The 13,955-nt window shown below is 35.6% G+C and overlaps 1 protein-coding gene across 8 annotated transcripts in view; it reads right to left on the bottom strand.

The window, feature by feature from the left end:
* Positions 1-13,955, bottom strand: part of MALRD1 (MAM and LDL receptor class A domain containing 1) — an 847,485-nt gene that overhangs the window by 167,463 nt on the left and 666,067 nt on the right. For all 8 annotated transcript variants that reach the window (XM_058532519.1, XM_058532517.1, XM_058532520.1 and 5 more), the window contains one exon: positions 7,093-7,250. In XM_058532519.1, coding sequence (XP_058388502.1) covers positions 7,093-7,250 — 158 coding nt within the window. The remainder of the gene's footprint in view (positions 1-7,092; positions 7,251-13,955) is intronic.

The following is a 13,955-nucleotide window of genomic DNA, read 5'->3' as shown; positions in this document are numbered from 1 at the left end:
TAGAGAAATTATCTTGTTCTGTGCTAACCTTGACCTCTTTTCATGGACATTAAATAACTCACCTGAGTTAGCATTAAATAATGGAACAAGCCGGAAGCTAGGAATCTGAACCACCAGAACTAAACAATCTCATGGCAAATTAATCTGGTTCAATTAGAGGTCTTTTGGCAATGTGGATCAAAAAGTGACCAGGACCATTTTAAGGAGTGCTTTTAATTTTATATGTAGATAGGTAATTGAAAGACAGAAAGAAACTGATCTAGAAAATAATGTTACGTATTAGTACTGTTCTGTAATTTCCTGAGCCTTTGAATCAAAGGATACTGATGCCTGTATGAACATTTTATTATTCTGAATATTATCATTTACTATTATGAGTATTATTCATTTACTATTAGGCTTCCCAGCTCCTATAAAACATTTGCCTTCTTATGCAGGATACTTTGCCAACTTTGCAGGCTGGGATAAATCTGTTTGGCTTTTATCCTAAAAAATAATAGGAAATTCATAGTTGAATTTCACTTTGATCTCCCCAACTGTACAAGGCTTCTTTGACTGCTTTAGCTTTACATGATGCCCTTCATTAATATACTAATAATATTAAAGCGTGCTTTATTTGGAAAATAATCTTAATACACCAGTGAATATCTAAGTCTTGTTCATTATTTGTAGAAATTGTTTTCCAGTTTATCCTTATACTCCACTTTAAATCAAGCCACATCCTCTCTGTTCTGGACTCCTGGAAATCATCTGCCTGTTTCACCTCCACTTCTGGTTTCCTCCTACCCACAATCCCTTTTCCATATAGCAGCCAGACAGATCTTTTAAATTTTCCAATGAGGTTATATTATTCCACAATTTAATACTCTCTGTTATGGACTGAATTTGTTCCCCTCAAATTCACATGTTAAAGCCCTAATCTCCAGTGTTTTGGTTTTTGGAGTTGGGGCCTTTGGGAGGTAATTAGGTCACGAGGCTGGAGCACCCATCAAGGGGATTAGCGTCCTTATAAGAAGAGATACAAGAGAGATGATCTCTCTCTCTCTGCCAGGTGAGCACACAGCGAGAACACAGCCATCTACAAACCAGGAACAGGGTCCACACCAGAAACCAAATTGGCCAGTACTTTGATCTTGATCTCCTCAGCCTCCAGAACTGTGAGAAATTAATTTCTGTTGTTTAAGCCACCCAGTCCACGGTAATTTGTCGTAGCAGCCCAAGCTGACTAAGACCCTCATCAATGACTTCCCATGGTTCTTAGAATAAAATCTAATCTCCTTACTCTCTCTACAAGGCCCTACATGTCCTGGCTCCTGCCTATCTATCTGATTTCTCCCTCTCTCGCTTGTTTTGCTCCAGCTACACTGGCCTTCAAACACATTCCACCTTCGAGCTTTTTCATTAGCTTGTTCCCTCTGCCTAGAACATTCTTACTCCAGATATTCACAAGGTTGGCTCCTTCTTGTTTTTTAAATCTAAATACAAACATCATCTTTCTCAGAGAGAATTCTTTACCATTCAATATAAAATAATTCTCTCAGCAGACCATGAGTGAGTATTTATCACAGAAAACTGTTTTATTTGCTCCAGAGTATTGTATCATAAATTGAAGTTTTCATATTTGTGGTTTTTTTAAATTTGTTTTCTATCTTCTCCAACTAGAGGGTAAGTTTTTCATCGGTTAATGTAAGGGGGACAAATTTAAACTCACTGGTATTCACTTAAAATTTTTTATTGTTTTACAAGTTAATATCTTCAAAAGATTTGTGTTTTTTGGGGGGTGGGCACTTATATTAGACAGGGCCAAGTTAGAAAGTATAAACCACTCTAACATATTTCAGACAGAGGAACTTTAATATAGGGAATTGGTTACAAAGTTTATGGAAGAGATGAGAAATCACCAAGGAAACAGTGAGGCATCCCATAGATGAGTAAGCGCAGGAAGCTGTTTTCACCCCTCAACTAGAAGATGAAAGGGAGGTAGTCACGGAAGCTGAGTTGCTGGAAGATAGAGTTTGGCAGGCGAACTTGGTGGAGGTAGGGTTTATCTGGGGGAAACTGAGTCATAGATGAGATGCAGTTAGAAGCTCAGCCCAAAAAGACAGAGAGAGAGGAGGAGGAAGGTTTGCCTCCTCTTCCTGTCCTCAGGTCTTTGGCCGGTGCCTTCCATTGGCTAAACCTATCCAGGAAGGCAGAGAGCAAAGGCGCCTGGGAAGTGTAGTTCTCTGGGATACAGAACAGAGCACAGAGGGGCAGGGAATGCATAGCCCTTCATACAATTTCATAAAATTTGCGCTGACAAGGAAGCACACTACCACAGTCTATAATCTGAAATCTCTTCGGAATGCCTTGCTGTTTTTATTGCCTCCTAGACCCTCTACTATGAAACTTCACCTTAGGTATTTTCTTTGCCATATGCTTTCTAAAGGATTTATGTAATCAGTGTAAGAAATAGTTTCAGATTAGCATAATTATAATCTACCATGTGTTCCAGAACTATATTTGTTATTTATTAACTTGAGAAGTCATCTGTTTATGGCACATCTTAGAGCAGTGCCTCTCAGTCTGTTCAAATATGAAGACCCTTTAGAAATACATATTTTTCTTATTAGAAAGGTAATACATGTTGAATATAGAAAAATTATAAACTAAGTAAGAGTAAAAAGTAATGAAAAAAATCTTTTCATTTTACCGTCTAGAGATAATGAATCTAACCATGTTAATGTGTATTCTTCCATATATGTCTTTTCTCTCATAGATATATATATACACATACACGTATATGTATACACATGAACACACATACAGATATAGATACCTATATAAAGAAATAGATATAGATACACACATATTAATACATTCAAAATTAGATATATCTTTTAAATGGCATAAATATTTTAATACATATTTCTTAATATCTACTTCGGTTATTAATGAATCATAAACACTTCTCTATCACTAATTATTCGCTCACAGAATTAATTTTTCCATAGTGTTTCATTGTAAGAGTGAATGTACTATATTTCACCAATTCCTAATATTTGGCATTCAGCTAGTTTCAAATATTTACTATTATAAACAATAACGAGATGAAAAGCTTATAAATAAAACATTGTGCACATCTATCTTTATTTTCTTATAGTATATTTTTAGATGTAGAATGTTTTGGTAAATAATATAAACATTATAAAGCTTTTAATTGCCAAAATGTTCTTCATAATTGCATGTCAATAGTAATGAATATCTATTTCTTCACACCCATACCACCAGTGGATGTTATCATTTATTTTATTCTTTTTTTTATTTTATTTTATTTTTTATTGAGGTAACATTAGTTTATAACATTATATAAATTTCAGGTGTACATCATTATATTTTGATTTCTCTCTAGATTACATCATGTTCACCACTCAAATACTAATTACAATCCATTACCACACACATGTGCCTAATCATCCCTTTCACCCTCCTCTGGTAACCCTTCCACTTCCCCTCTGGTAACCACCAATCCAATCTCTGTTTCTATGCGTTTGTTGTTGTTTTTATCTTCTACTTATGAGTGAGATCATACAGTATGTGACCTTCTCTCTGTGACTTATTTCACTTTATTTTTGTGTGTGTGTGAGGAAGATCAGCCTTGAGCTAACATCTGCCAATCCTCCTCTTTTTGCTGAGGAAGACTGGCCCTGGGCTAACATCCGTGCCCATCTTCCTCCACTTTATATGGGACGCCACCACAGCGTGGCTTGACAAGTGGTGCGTCGGTGCGTGCCCGATCCAAACCCCGGGCCACCACAGGGAGTGCATGCACTTAACCACTATACTACCTGGCTGGCTCCTTTATTTTATTCTTTTAAAGTATATTTTTAATATAAAAAAATAACAGGTTCTTCCTCATCACAAATCCAGATAATATTAGTTGGACTTTTGGTGTCAGTTACTTTAGAAAATACTTGCACAAATGTGAGTTCTCAGACTCCTTCTAAAAAGTGGTCTGTCTACCAAACTTGCCCATGCCATAACTACCGACAATTCTTTAAAATGCAATACATCAGTTGAAAACTCCTGCCCTAAAGATGTAGTAAAATATGGCACTGTTATACCCAAATTAGAAATTATAAGAAAGAAAAAAGGTGCAAGAATGTGAAAGAATAGCATGTAACTGGAAAGCCTCCATTTAACAGGTAGGGAGAATGGGTTTCCACTTCATTAGTTCATTTACATATAAAAATATTGCACACTCAGGAAAGTTTTCAGTCTGGAAATAATTCAAGATTTTCCAGGGCAATAGTTGAGAAAGTGAGACTTGTCCCATTTACTGTGATCCATCAGTGACATAGGATACATGACGAAAACAGTTTCTTCTGGGTTTCTATAAAAATTAGGACTTTTTCAGTAGCAATTAACAAAAGGAGAATTTTACTGGCTCAGGCAAAGTAGGATCGAGAATTTAGACAGAGCAGGCCCCATTCTGTTTCTTCCTCTTTCTTTAGTTCTGAGTCCCTCGGTGTGTCAGCTTCTCTCTCAGACAATCTCTCTCCCCTTGTTAGGAAAGATGGCCTCCAAAAGCCCCAAATCTAGTTTATATTCTTAATGACTTGTAATACAGAGGAAAGAGAAATCCTCCCATAATCTGCATCAAATGCTGGCTGACTATGATTGGCCCTGCTTGGGTTACCTATGAAGGAAGTAAAAGAAAGCTACGGTGACAGTCGAACCTACCAAGACAATTTGGAGTAGGAGAGGGCAATTCCTCTATTAAAAAAACAGATATCAAGCTCACTACCAATTCCCCTCCACTAGCCTTTCCAGTAGACCTCTCTGAAGGCTGCCTAGAGTGTACAAGCATTGCTACACTCAACTGCTGCCCTCTAGTTAGAAAAACCAGTAATCACCAAAAGCAAGCTATCAGAAATCAAGACTTGAGGCCAACATTTCTATTTCAAAGACTGTTTACAGAAACATGGCTAAAAGCAGTGGGCCGTTTAACTGGGTAACTGAAGCAGGTGACTGTCTTAGTTAGGATCTAACATACAAATTTAGGGGGACAAAACATTCAGTCAATAGCCCTGACTGACCTGCTGGTGAACAGCTAAAGGATATAAGGATGCTATTTTTGAATTAGGAAAGCAACATTTTGTTAACAAGTGACTGAAATCTGCTTGCTTTCTGTTGAAAGGTCTGATGGCCTTTCCGTTGGTATTTGCTTCCATGAGTAACAAATAGCCATTGACTAGTGTTCTCCTCAATTGTAGCAATCTGTGTTTAAAAACGTCAGTAGAACTAATGTGTTGTGGAATCTCTTTAAGGCCAGTGGTTATAAATTACTCTGGATGAAAGTTAACGTAAGCAATAGGCTAATCTACTGAATATTCACATGTTGTATGTAAAAACAAGGAAAAAGAGTCCAAAATTTTCACGTGATCTTCATCTACTCAGATGTTTTCAACCTGTTAAAAATGAATCTCTTTCTCTGTTGTTTTTATGGGCCTTTCTTTAGGAAAACAGATGTTCATGTAGAATCAGTATAAATTCTCCATTTTCTTTACATGCTTATATTTTTACTTGATAAGAGCTCTCTTTTCTATCAATGCCCAGAATTGATAAGGCCTTTTTCCTTCTCTCCTTTCCCCACGTTTCTCCTTAGGCTTCTTTGGTGAACTGCAGAAAACCTGAGAAAGAATGCTGGGTAAGGGATATCAGATTTTTGAACTCAGATTTTTTTTTTTTAATAATTTTATTTATTTATTTGTTCCCCCAAAGCCCCAGTAGATAGTTGTATGCCATAGTTGCACATCCCTCTAGTTGCTGTATGTGGGACACGGCCTCAGCATAGCCGGAGAAGCGGTGCGTCGGTGCGCACCCGGGATCCGAATCCGGGCCGCCAGCAGCGGAGCACGCGCACTCAACCGCTAAGCCACGGGGCCGGCCCTGAACTCAGATTTTTTGCTAATTGTGTCATCATGGGAAAGTTACTAAGCCGCTTTGAGTCTCAGTTTCTTTATTGTAAAGTTGGGGATAATACACTATCTCATCAGGTGAATGTGAGAATTAAAACTGATAACACATACAAAGTTTATAATACATGACCTGAAAGATAAGAATCACTCAATAATAGCTGTTATTATTTACAAGGGACAATGTTTGACATAAAGTAAAAAATTCTAATTGTGTTTATTCAGACCACAAGTGATTGTATAACCTCAAGGTAATAACACTAGGAGCTGTGTTCTGATATACAATCGTTTAATTAGAAATCAGGAATTCAAAATTGGTTCATGAAGGCTGAACAGCTCATTGATCTTTCACACAATGAGAAGTGTAAATGCAGCAACATGTTTCTTTAAAGATATTTGTGTTTAATGCAGATTCTTGTCTTAAATTAGTTAAAAATGGAACAGGCATGTTGTTTTCAGAGTGAGCTGATATATACCTAAAATCTTTAATTTGCTTTGCCCTCACTTTAGGGAAGAAAATTCTCCTTATCATTATCCCTCCCATCACGTTTCTTTGTTGTCCCTGTCTAAGTTGTTGTTAGAAGATACATGTACAGCCAGCCCTGATGGCCTAGTGGTTAAAGTTTGGCGCTCTCACTGCTTCAGCAGCCCAGGTTCATTTCCCAGCCACGGAACCACACCCACCTGTCTGTCAGTTGCCATACTGTGGCAGCGGCTCACACATAAGAACTAGAAGGACTTACAACTAGGATATACAACCATGCACTGGGGCTTTGGGGAGGAAAAAGAAAAAAAGAGGAAGATTGGCAACAGATGTTAGCTCAAGGCAAAGCTTTCCTTGCAAAAAAAAAAAAGAAGAAAATACATGTAGAATCTGCCCCTACTCTTTTATCTCTAGATAATCTTTTAAATAACATGCAACATAATTGAATTCAGGTGGCAGGGTGAATGAGATAAATCTTGAAGAAGATTAAGATGAATGACAGCACTGCTTGCCCAAGTTCCATTGCCCCAGGAAGAAACAAGAAATTAATGGAATCAGCATTGGTTTTGTGTGACTAACAAAAAAAAAAAAAAAGTTTAAACCCATGCTGTGAACATTTCAGTGAAACACAAAGCTGTTTTCCTTCTGTACCTTTAATATCCCCATACTTCTTGGATCGACCATGTAAAACCAGAACCGGACAGTGCACATTCCAAGGCTTGCTGGGAAGTATTGGGAAGTAGTGACTCTTGCAGTGAATCCTTCTTCAGGGCCAGATGAGTTGACATACAGGAAATGCCTGCCACTACCTTGAAATAGATGAATGCAACTTTTTCAGTGCAATGAAATGTTTTATCGCATGAAGCAGAATGTATTTAAACCATGTAAAAATTTCACTTTTTTCCCCAAACACACACACACAATTAAACACAACTCATTTTCTTTTTGTGAGTCATATATCAATAAAATTTAATTCTTTTGAGCCAGGAAAAAAGAGTGTCACTATGATTACGTGATTCACACAACTCACCTGGGTATGTGACTGGTGCACAAAGTGATCAAATACTTGTGTTGACTCTGAAGGCGTATTCCTTTTCTCCTAATTTGCTTAAACCTGTCTATCAATTTCAAGTAAATAAAATACTTTGTATGCTGAGAGTAGAGCAGGTATGCAGGGTATTTGGGGCTGATTGATATTGTATCTCATTTTCAGCTGCTCTGATTCCCACATTGAACAAAGTAGTGAATGGCGATAACTGCAAAGTGATGTAATTCTGAAAGTCACCACATTATTTTTTCTGAGCAAGAGATAACTTCTATTCTCCTCAACCGCATTAGTATGTGAAAGATCTCTCCATTTAAACACAATTGCATTTTTTTTCTGCAGACATCATTAAAATTCACTATAGCTACTATTCCCTACATGGTTTTTATTGAGAGAGAATGAAAAAATATATATATATGTAAACACTTTCTTAGGTTAAATATTTGTTTGTAGTTCTAAATTGAAGCTATTAAAATATTTTCTAATTAAAAATATTATTTTTTCCTATGGCATTTGAGTATTGTTACTGAGATATATGTTTTTAAATCATTAATTGTGTGTCAAGAGTACCAGAAGCTTCTTTTATGAAGCTTTCCTTTTTTTTTCTTTTTTTTTTTGGTGAGGAAAATTGCCACCTGAGCTAACATCTGTTGCCAATCTTCCTCTTTTTGCTGAGAAAGATTAGCTTTGAGCTAACATCTGTGCCCATCTTCCTCTATTTTGTACATGGGTCACCCCCTCAGCATGGCTTGATGAGTGGTGCATTAGGTCCGTGCCCGGGATCCAAACCTGCAAATCCAGGGTCGCTGAAGCAAAGCACACGAACTTAACCACTACGCCACCGGGGCAGCCCTTAAGCCTTCCTTATTAAGAGCTCGTTGTCAGGTAAATTTAGTACCCTCCAACGAATTGGTATATGTGTTACCTTTATCTCCTCCAGCATTTAATTCTTCAATGCAAGGAATATTCATGAACTAGACAGAGTTGAAAACAGAAGTGGCCAGAGTAAATTGCAACAGAGAGTTAGGTGATCACATCACACAAAGTAATGGCCTGGCTTTTTGCCTTTTCATGTTTCTAAAGAACATTATTTCAACAAATGGATTATTGATAAATACAAACAGATGATAAATAAAGATAGAAATAAATAAAGCCTGGTTATAGTCCTCATAGATCCTAAATAGATGTGAGATTTTAAGGGATTATTTGATCTTATATCCGTTTTTAAAAAATTAATAGACTTCATTTTTTAGAGCAGTTTTAAGTTTAAAAGAAGTTGAGAGGGCAGTACAGAGAGTTTCACACACCCCCTCACACTCCACACCACACACAATTTGCCTATTATTAACCCCTTGCATTAGTGTTGTACATTTGTTACAATCAATAAGGCAATATTGATGCAACTAAAGTCCATAGTTTACATTAGAGTTTACTCTTTCCCTGGTACATTCCATGGGTTCTGACAAACGTATAATGACCTGTATCCACCATTATAGTATCATACAGAATAGCTTCACTGCTCTAAATCCCCTGTGGTCTATCTCTTCATCTTTTCCTCCCCCTCCTCCGCCCCGCCTCAAACCTCCGGCAACCACTGATCTTTTTACTGTCTCCATTGCTTTGCCTTTTCCAGAATGTCATACAGTGGGAATCATACAGTATGTAGCCTTTTTAGATTAGCTTCTTTCACTTAGCAATATACATTTCAGCTTCTTCCATATCTTTTCATGGCTCGACAGCTCATTTCTTGCTATCACTGAATAACGTTCCCTTGAATGGATCTACCAAGGTTTGTTAATCTAGTCACCCGTGAGGGACATTTTGGTTTCTTCTAAGCTTCAGCAATTATGAGTAAAGCTCTCATAAGCATCAGCGTGCAAGTTTTTGTGTGGACATAAGTTTTCAACTCCATTGTGTACATACCAAGTAGCACACCTGCTGGATCTTACGGTAAGAGCGTGTTTAGTTTCATAAGAAACTGCCAAACTGTCCTCCAAAGTTAGCTGTACCATTTTGCACTCCCACCAGCACCATATGAGAGTTCCTATTCCTCCTCATCCTCAGCAGCATTCAGTGTTGTCAGTGTTTTGGATTTTTGCCATTGTAATAGATACGTAGTGGTTTCTCATTTTCTTTTAATCTGCATTTCTATGATGACATATGATGTTGAGTCTTTTTTCATATACTTATTTGCCATCTGTGTAGTTGTTTGGTAAGTCATCTGTTCTGATCTTTCGTCCATTTTAATCGGGTTGTTTGTTTTCTTATTAAGTTGTAGGAGTTCTTTTTATATTTTGGGCACTATTCTTTTATCAGATATGTGTTTGCAAAGATTTTCTCCCAGCCTGTGGCTTGTCTTTTACTTTTCTTAACAGTTTTTTACGCAGGACAGAAGTTTTTAATTTTAATGAGGTCCAACTTACCAATTTTTTCCCATGCATGACTCAGAGTTTTGGTGTTGTATCTGAAAACTTTTCACCAAACCCAAAGTCACCTAAATGTTCTCCTATTTTTGTCTTCTAGGAGTTTTATAGTTTTACATTTTACATTTAGGTTTATGATATATTCTGAGTTAACTTTCCTGAAAAGTTTAAACTCTGTGTCTAGATTTTTTTTTTTTTTTTTTTTTGGCTTATAGCTGTCCAGTTGTTCCAGCACCATTTGTTGAAAAGACAATCCTTTCTCCATTGACTCGCTTTTGTTTCTTTGTCAAATATCAGGTAATCATATTTGTCTGGTTCTATTTCTGGGCTCTCTATTCTGTTCCATCGGTCTGTCTATTGCTTTGCCAATATCACACTGTCTTGATTACTATAGCCATAAAGTAAGTCTTAAAGTAGGTACTGTAAATCCCTTGACTTTGTTCTTTTACTTCAATATTGCATTGGCTATTCTGGGTCTTTTGCCTCTCCCTATAAACTTTAGAATCAGTTTGTTGATATCTATAAAATAACATGCTCGGATTTTGATTGGAATTGCAATGGACATCAAGCTGGGAAGAACTGAAATCTTCAAAATATTGAGACTTCCTGTCCATATACACAGAATATCTTGCCATTTATTTAGATCTTTGATTTCTCTCATCAGAGTTTTGTATTCTTGCTCATATAGACCTTGTACTTATTTATTTAGATTTATACCTATTTCTCTCTTTCTTTGGCGCTAATGTAAATGTTACTGTGTTTTTAATTTCAAATTCCAATTGTTCATTGCTGGTATATAATAAAGCAATTGGCTTTGTATATTACCCTTGTATCCTGCAACATCGCTCTCATTGCTTATTAGTTTCAAGAGGTTTTTGTTGCATCATTGAGGTTTTCTACATAATTACTCATATTGTCTGTGAACAAAGACAGTTATATGTCTTCCTTCCAAACATCAAGGAAAATAACTAAGGAACATGAATGTGAATTATTGCAGCAATATTTTCCTCAATATAAAAGAGTAGTAGTGGAAACAACTTGAAAAATTTCCCGCTGCATCAGTGAACTGTCTTCTATCCTCATTGTTCTATGAAATATATTGTATGCTAGCAAATATTGGATGAGGAAAATTGTACAAAATGTTTTAATTCAGCCATGGAAAAGTCTTCCAAGTTTTCTTTCACATTTCTTTCCAAGAATGTCACTTATTTATTTTCTTATTTAGAAAATAAAGACATATATGTGGCATGCACAACCAAGATACACTAGACTCCATCTGTGAAATCCGCTAAGAATTGTGGCTTATTCATTAATAATATGCATTTTTTAGATCCATGCTTTGATAAAATAAGAACATCTAGGTTTTCTCTCATCTTATTGCCTTTTACATCCTTGAGGATTTGCAATGCATTTAGACTACACTTTATCAAACAAGCTTTAAAACATTACAAGTAGCTATAATAACGTTTCTTATATAGTTAAGACTTAATTGAAAGTATGGAATCTATTCATCCTATATTGGATGTAAAGAAATAGCTTTGGCTCAGTTCCAAATAAGGTAAATTAATGTTAAGTATGTTTGTATAAAATTATTTTATATTTCATAGCTCAGCTCTTAAACAGTATGACATACATGATGAAAACTAATGTACTTCTATCTCAAAAGCAGGTCATATTTAACTCAGACTTTAAATATATCTCTTTCCATGCTGTAGTGCTAACCTAAGGTTGAAAGTCAAATATTTAGAGCAGTGGGAAAAGAAGTAATTGTGTTCATAGACACAAATTTAACTCGTTTCACAAAGTTAGGAATTTTGATTTAAAACCTTCTATTTTAGTAAATGTATTCTTCTAACTGCATAAACACATTAAAACTTCACTAATGTAAATGTTTATTTAGAAGACTTTTAATCATATGATATTTAGCTTTAAAAGGTAAGTTTTAAGTTTGCACAGCACCTGAATTCAGTCTAATCAAGTTCTCTATTCATAGTCATTGCCTATAAGCTAATGTGACTCAGGCCACGAGTCCTTAGTGTCCCAGTAACTTTTTCACAGCACCCCAGCTGGGAAGCAATATTTGAATTTTATTTATGAAGTACGTAAGTCCGAACAACTTAATACGTATTAATATTCTAACAACATTGCAGGCATTTGAAAAACTAATACACACAATTGGAAAAAAAAATTTATTTCATTCCTAAATAGCCACAATTAAACTTTCTATGAGATTAGCTGCCTGTTGGGCACTGCACAATTCTCAAGCCTTAAAATTGGTTGAACACCACCACCTCCATTTCCTAGTCCACATTTACTTTACCCAGGACCTACTTTTTTCACAGCAACTGCTGAAAACCAGCTTAGCAAAGATATGACATCACTGAAAAGAATGTAGGACAATCTAATGTCTACATTTTAGGGCTGTATCATGAAACTCAGTGTAAAAAAATTATAATTCACTGGGGATGATTATAATCTATCATTTTCTGCAGCATATTTATTTCAGTACAAGACAAACAATGTTATGTAAGGCTCCACATCAAAGCTAGCAATTTCAATGATTAGGAGACTCTGGGTGAGTTTTACAAGTCTATCCCACCTCGCCTCTTCTAATTTGCATATTCAATTTTGGTCTTAGGAAATCCTACAGTCAAACACAGAAATCAGAAGGTCAATTCCTGGCTGATATATTAATGCAGGTAAATGTGAAATTTTATCCATTTAAACATTTAAGAGTGCAAAACTATGATTGGCAATTTAGAAGCCACCATTGCAAATTTGGTCTTTGGAAATTTATAATTCTGGAACTCTAGCAAATCTACATTTGACTTTGTAAGGGGAATAGACTTGTTGCAATGTCATTTGTTTTCTTGAGAATCATAAAGGTGAAAAGTTGCTTAGCCTCTTGAAATTATTAATAGAAATAAATGAATTATCCAGGAACTATGTACTGTATCACAAGTTTATAAAAGCTTACATTGAATTACCTTTTCAGAGATAGACTCATTCTTTATCTAGCAAGCTCAGACTAGACCCACTTTCAAACATTTATAAACTTTCAGTTGCTTCGTTGAGAACTACCTATTTATATCTAGCAAAATCCTTGGGGAAGGTCAATCTAGCCTTCCACACAAAGTTCAGAATTTGTTAAAGCAGATAATAAAGCTTAAAATCTCAACTGCCACAACATATTTACAATTTAACGGTAAATCATTAAACCACTTCACTTCATTTACATGTGACTCTGTGGAATGATTAACAACATTCATGGGTCAGATTTTTATAGAAGCAGAATTTTTTGTTTGTTGGTTTGATTTTGGACTATTTTACAGTTTTCTATTGGCCATTTTAAAAGTTCCTTAACTCACACATGTTAGAGTAGAATGCATTCAAGTAAGTTTGTAAAATCTATCATACTTTAATTAAATACAACCAGATGTAGTACTCTGGAACATGGGCATTTATTAAATATGTCTGAATTTTATCTCTCCCCACACTGTTCGATATTTTCTGTACACTTTCAGCTTAATACTTTAATTTTGCTTGTACAGGTTTTATGATTACAAGTTCTTAAGGTTCTTAGGACACACATTTTATATTTCACATCTTAATTAGTTAAAATCAGGCACTGAATAGAAATTTCTCATTGACATCCATTTTTTGAAGAATTGCACACATTGCCGAAAATTGGGGTCACTTAGTGTCAAATAGTGCAAATTCAGCATCAAAGTGTACTTTGTTCAAATCACCATTGTTACTTGCCATTAGAGTCCAAAATATATCAGCTACATTCAGAACCTACCACTCTGATCACGGGCATTCTTTTTTACTTTTGTGTCGGCAGAAGGAAAGATTCTAATTTGTCTTTTAGATGTTATTAGTTACAATCTTCAGTTTTTGAAAATGTTTCGTTGAGTTATTATGCCATAAGGTAATAAATTTGACATTTCTTTTTTAAAATGACAGTTAATACTTTTAAAAGAAAGCAATATTTTTACAGCTCTTGTTCCCTCAGAAGAATCATATTCACTTGCACTAGGGTCAAA

The sequence above is a fragment of the Diceros bicornis genome, chromosome 36, assembly GCF_020826845.1.
Source record: "Diceros bicornis minor isolate mBicDic1 chromosome 36, mDicBic1.mat.cur, whole genome shotgun sequence".
Lineage (NCBI taxonomy): Eukaryota > Metazoa > Chordata > Mammalia > Perissodactyla > Rhinocerotidae > Diceros > Diceros bicornis.
The sequence above is the reverse complement of the archived record's forward strand: the minus strand, read 5'-3'. Positions and strand labels throughout refer to the sequence as shown.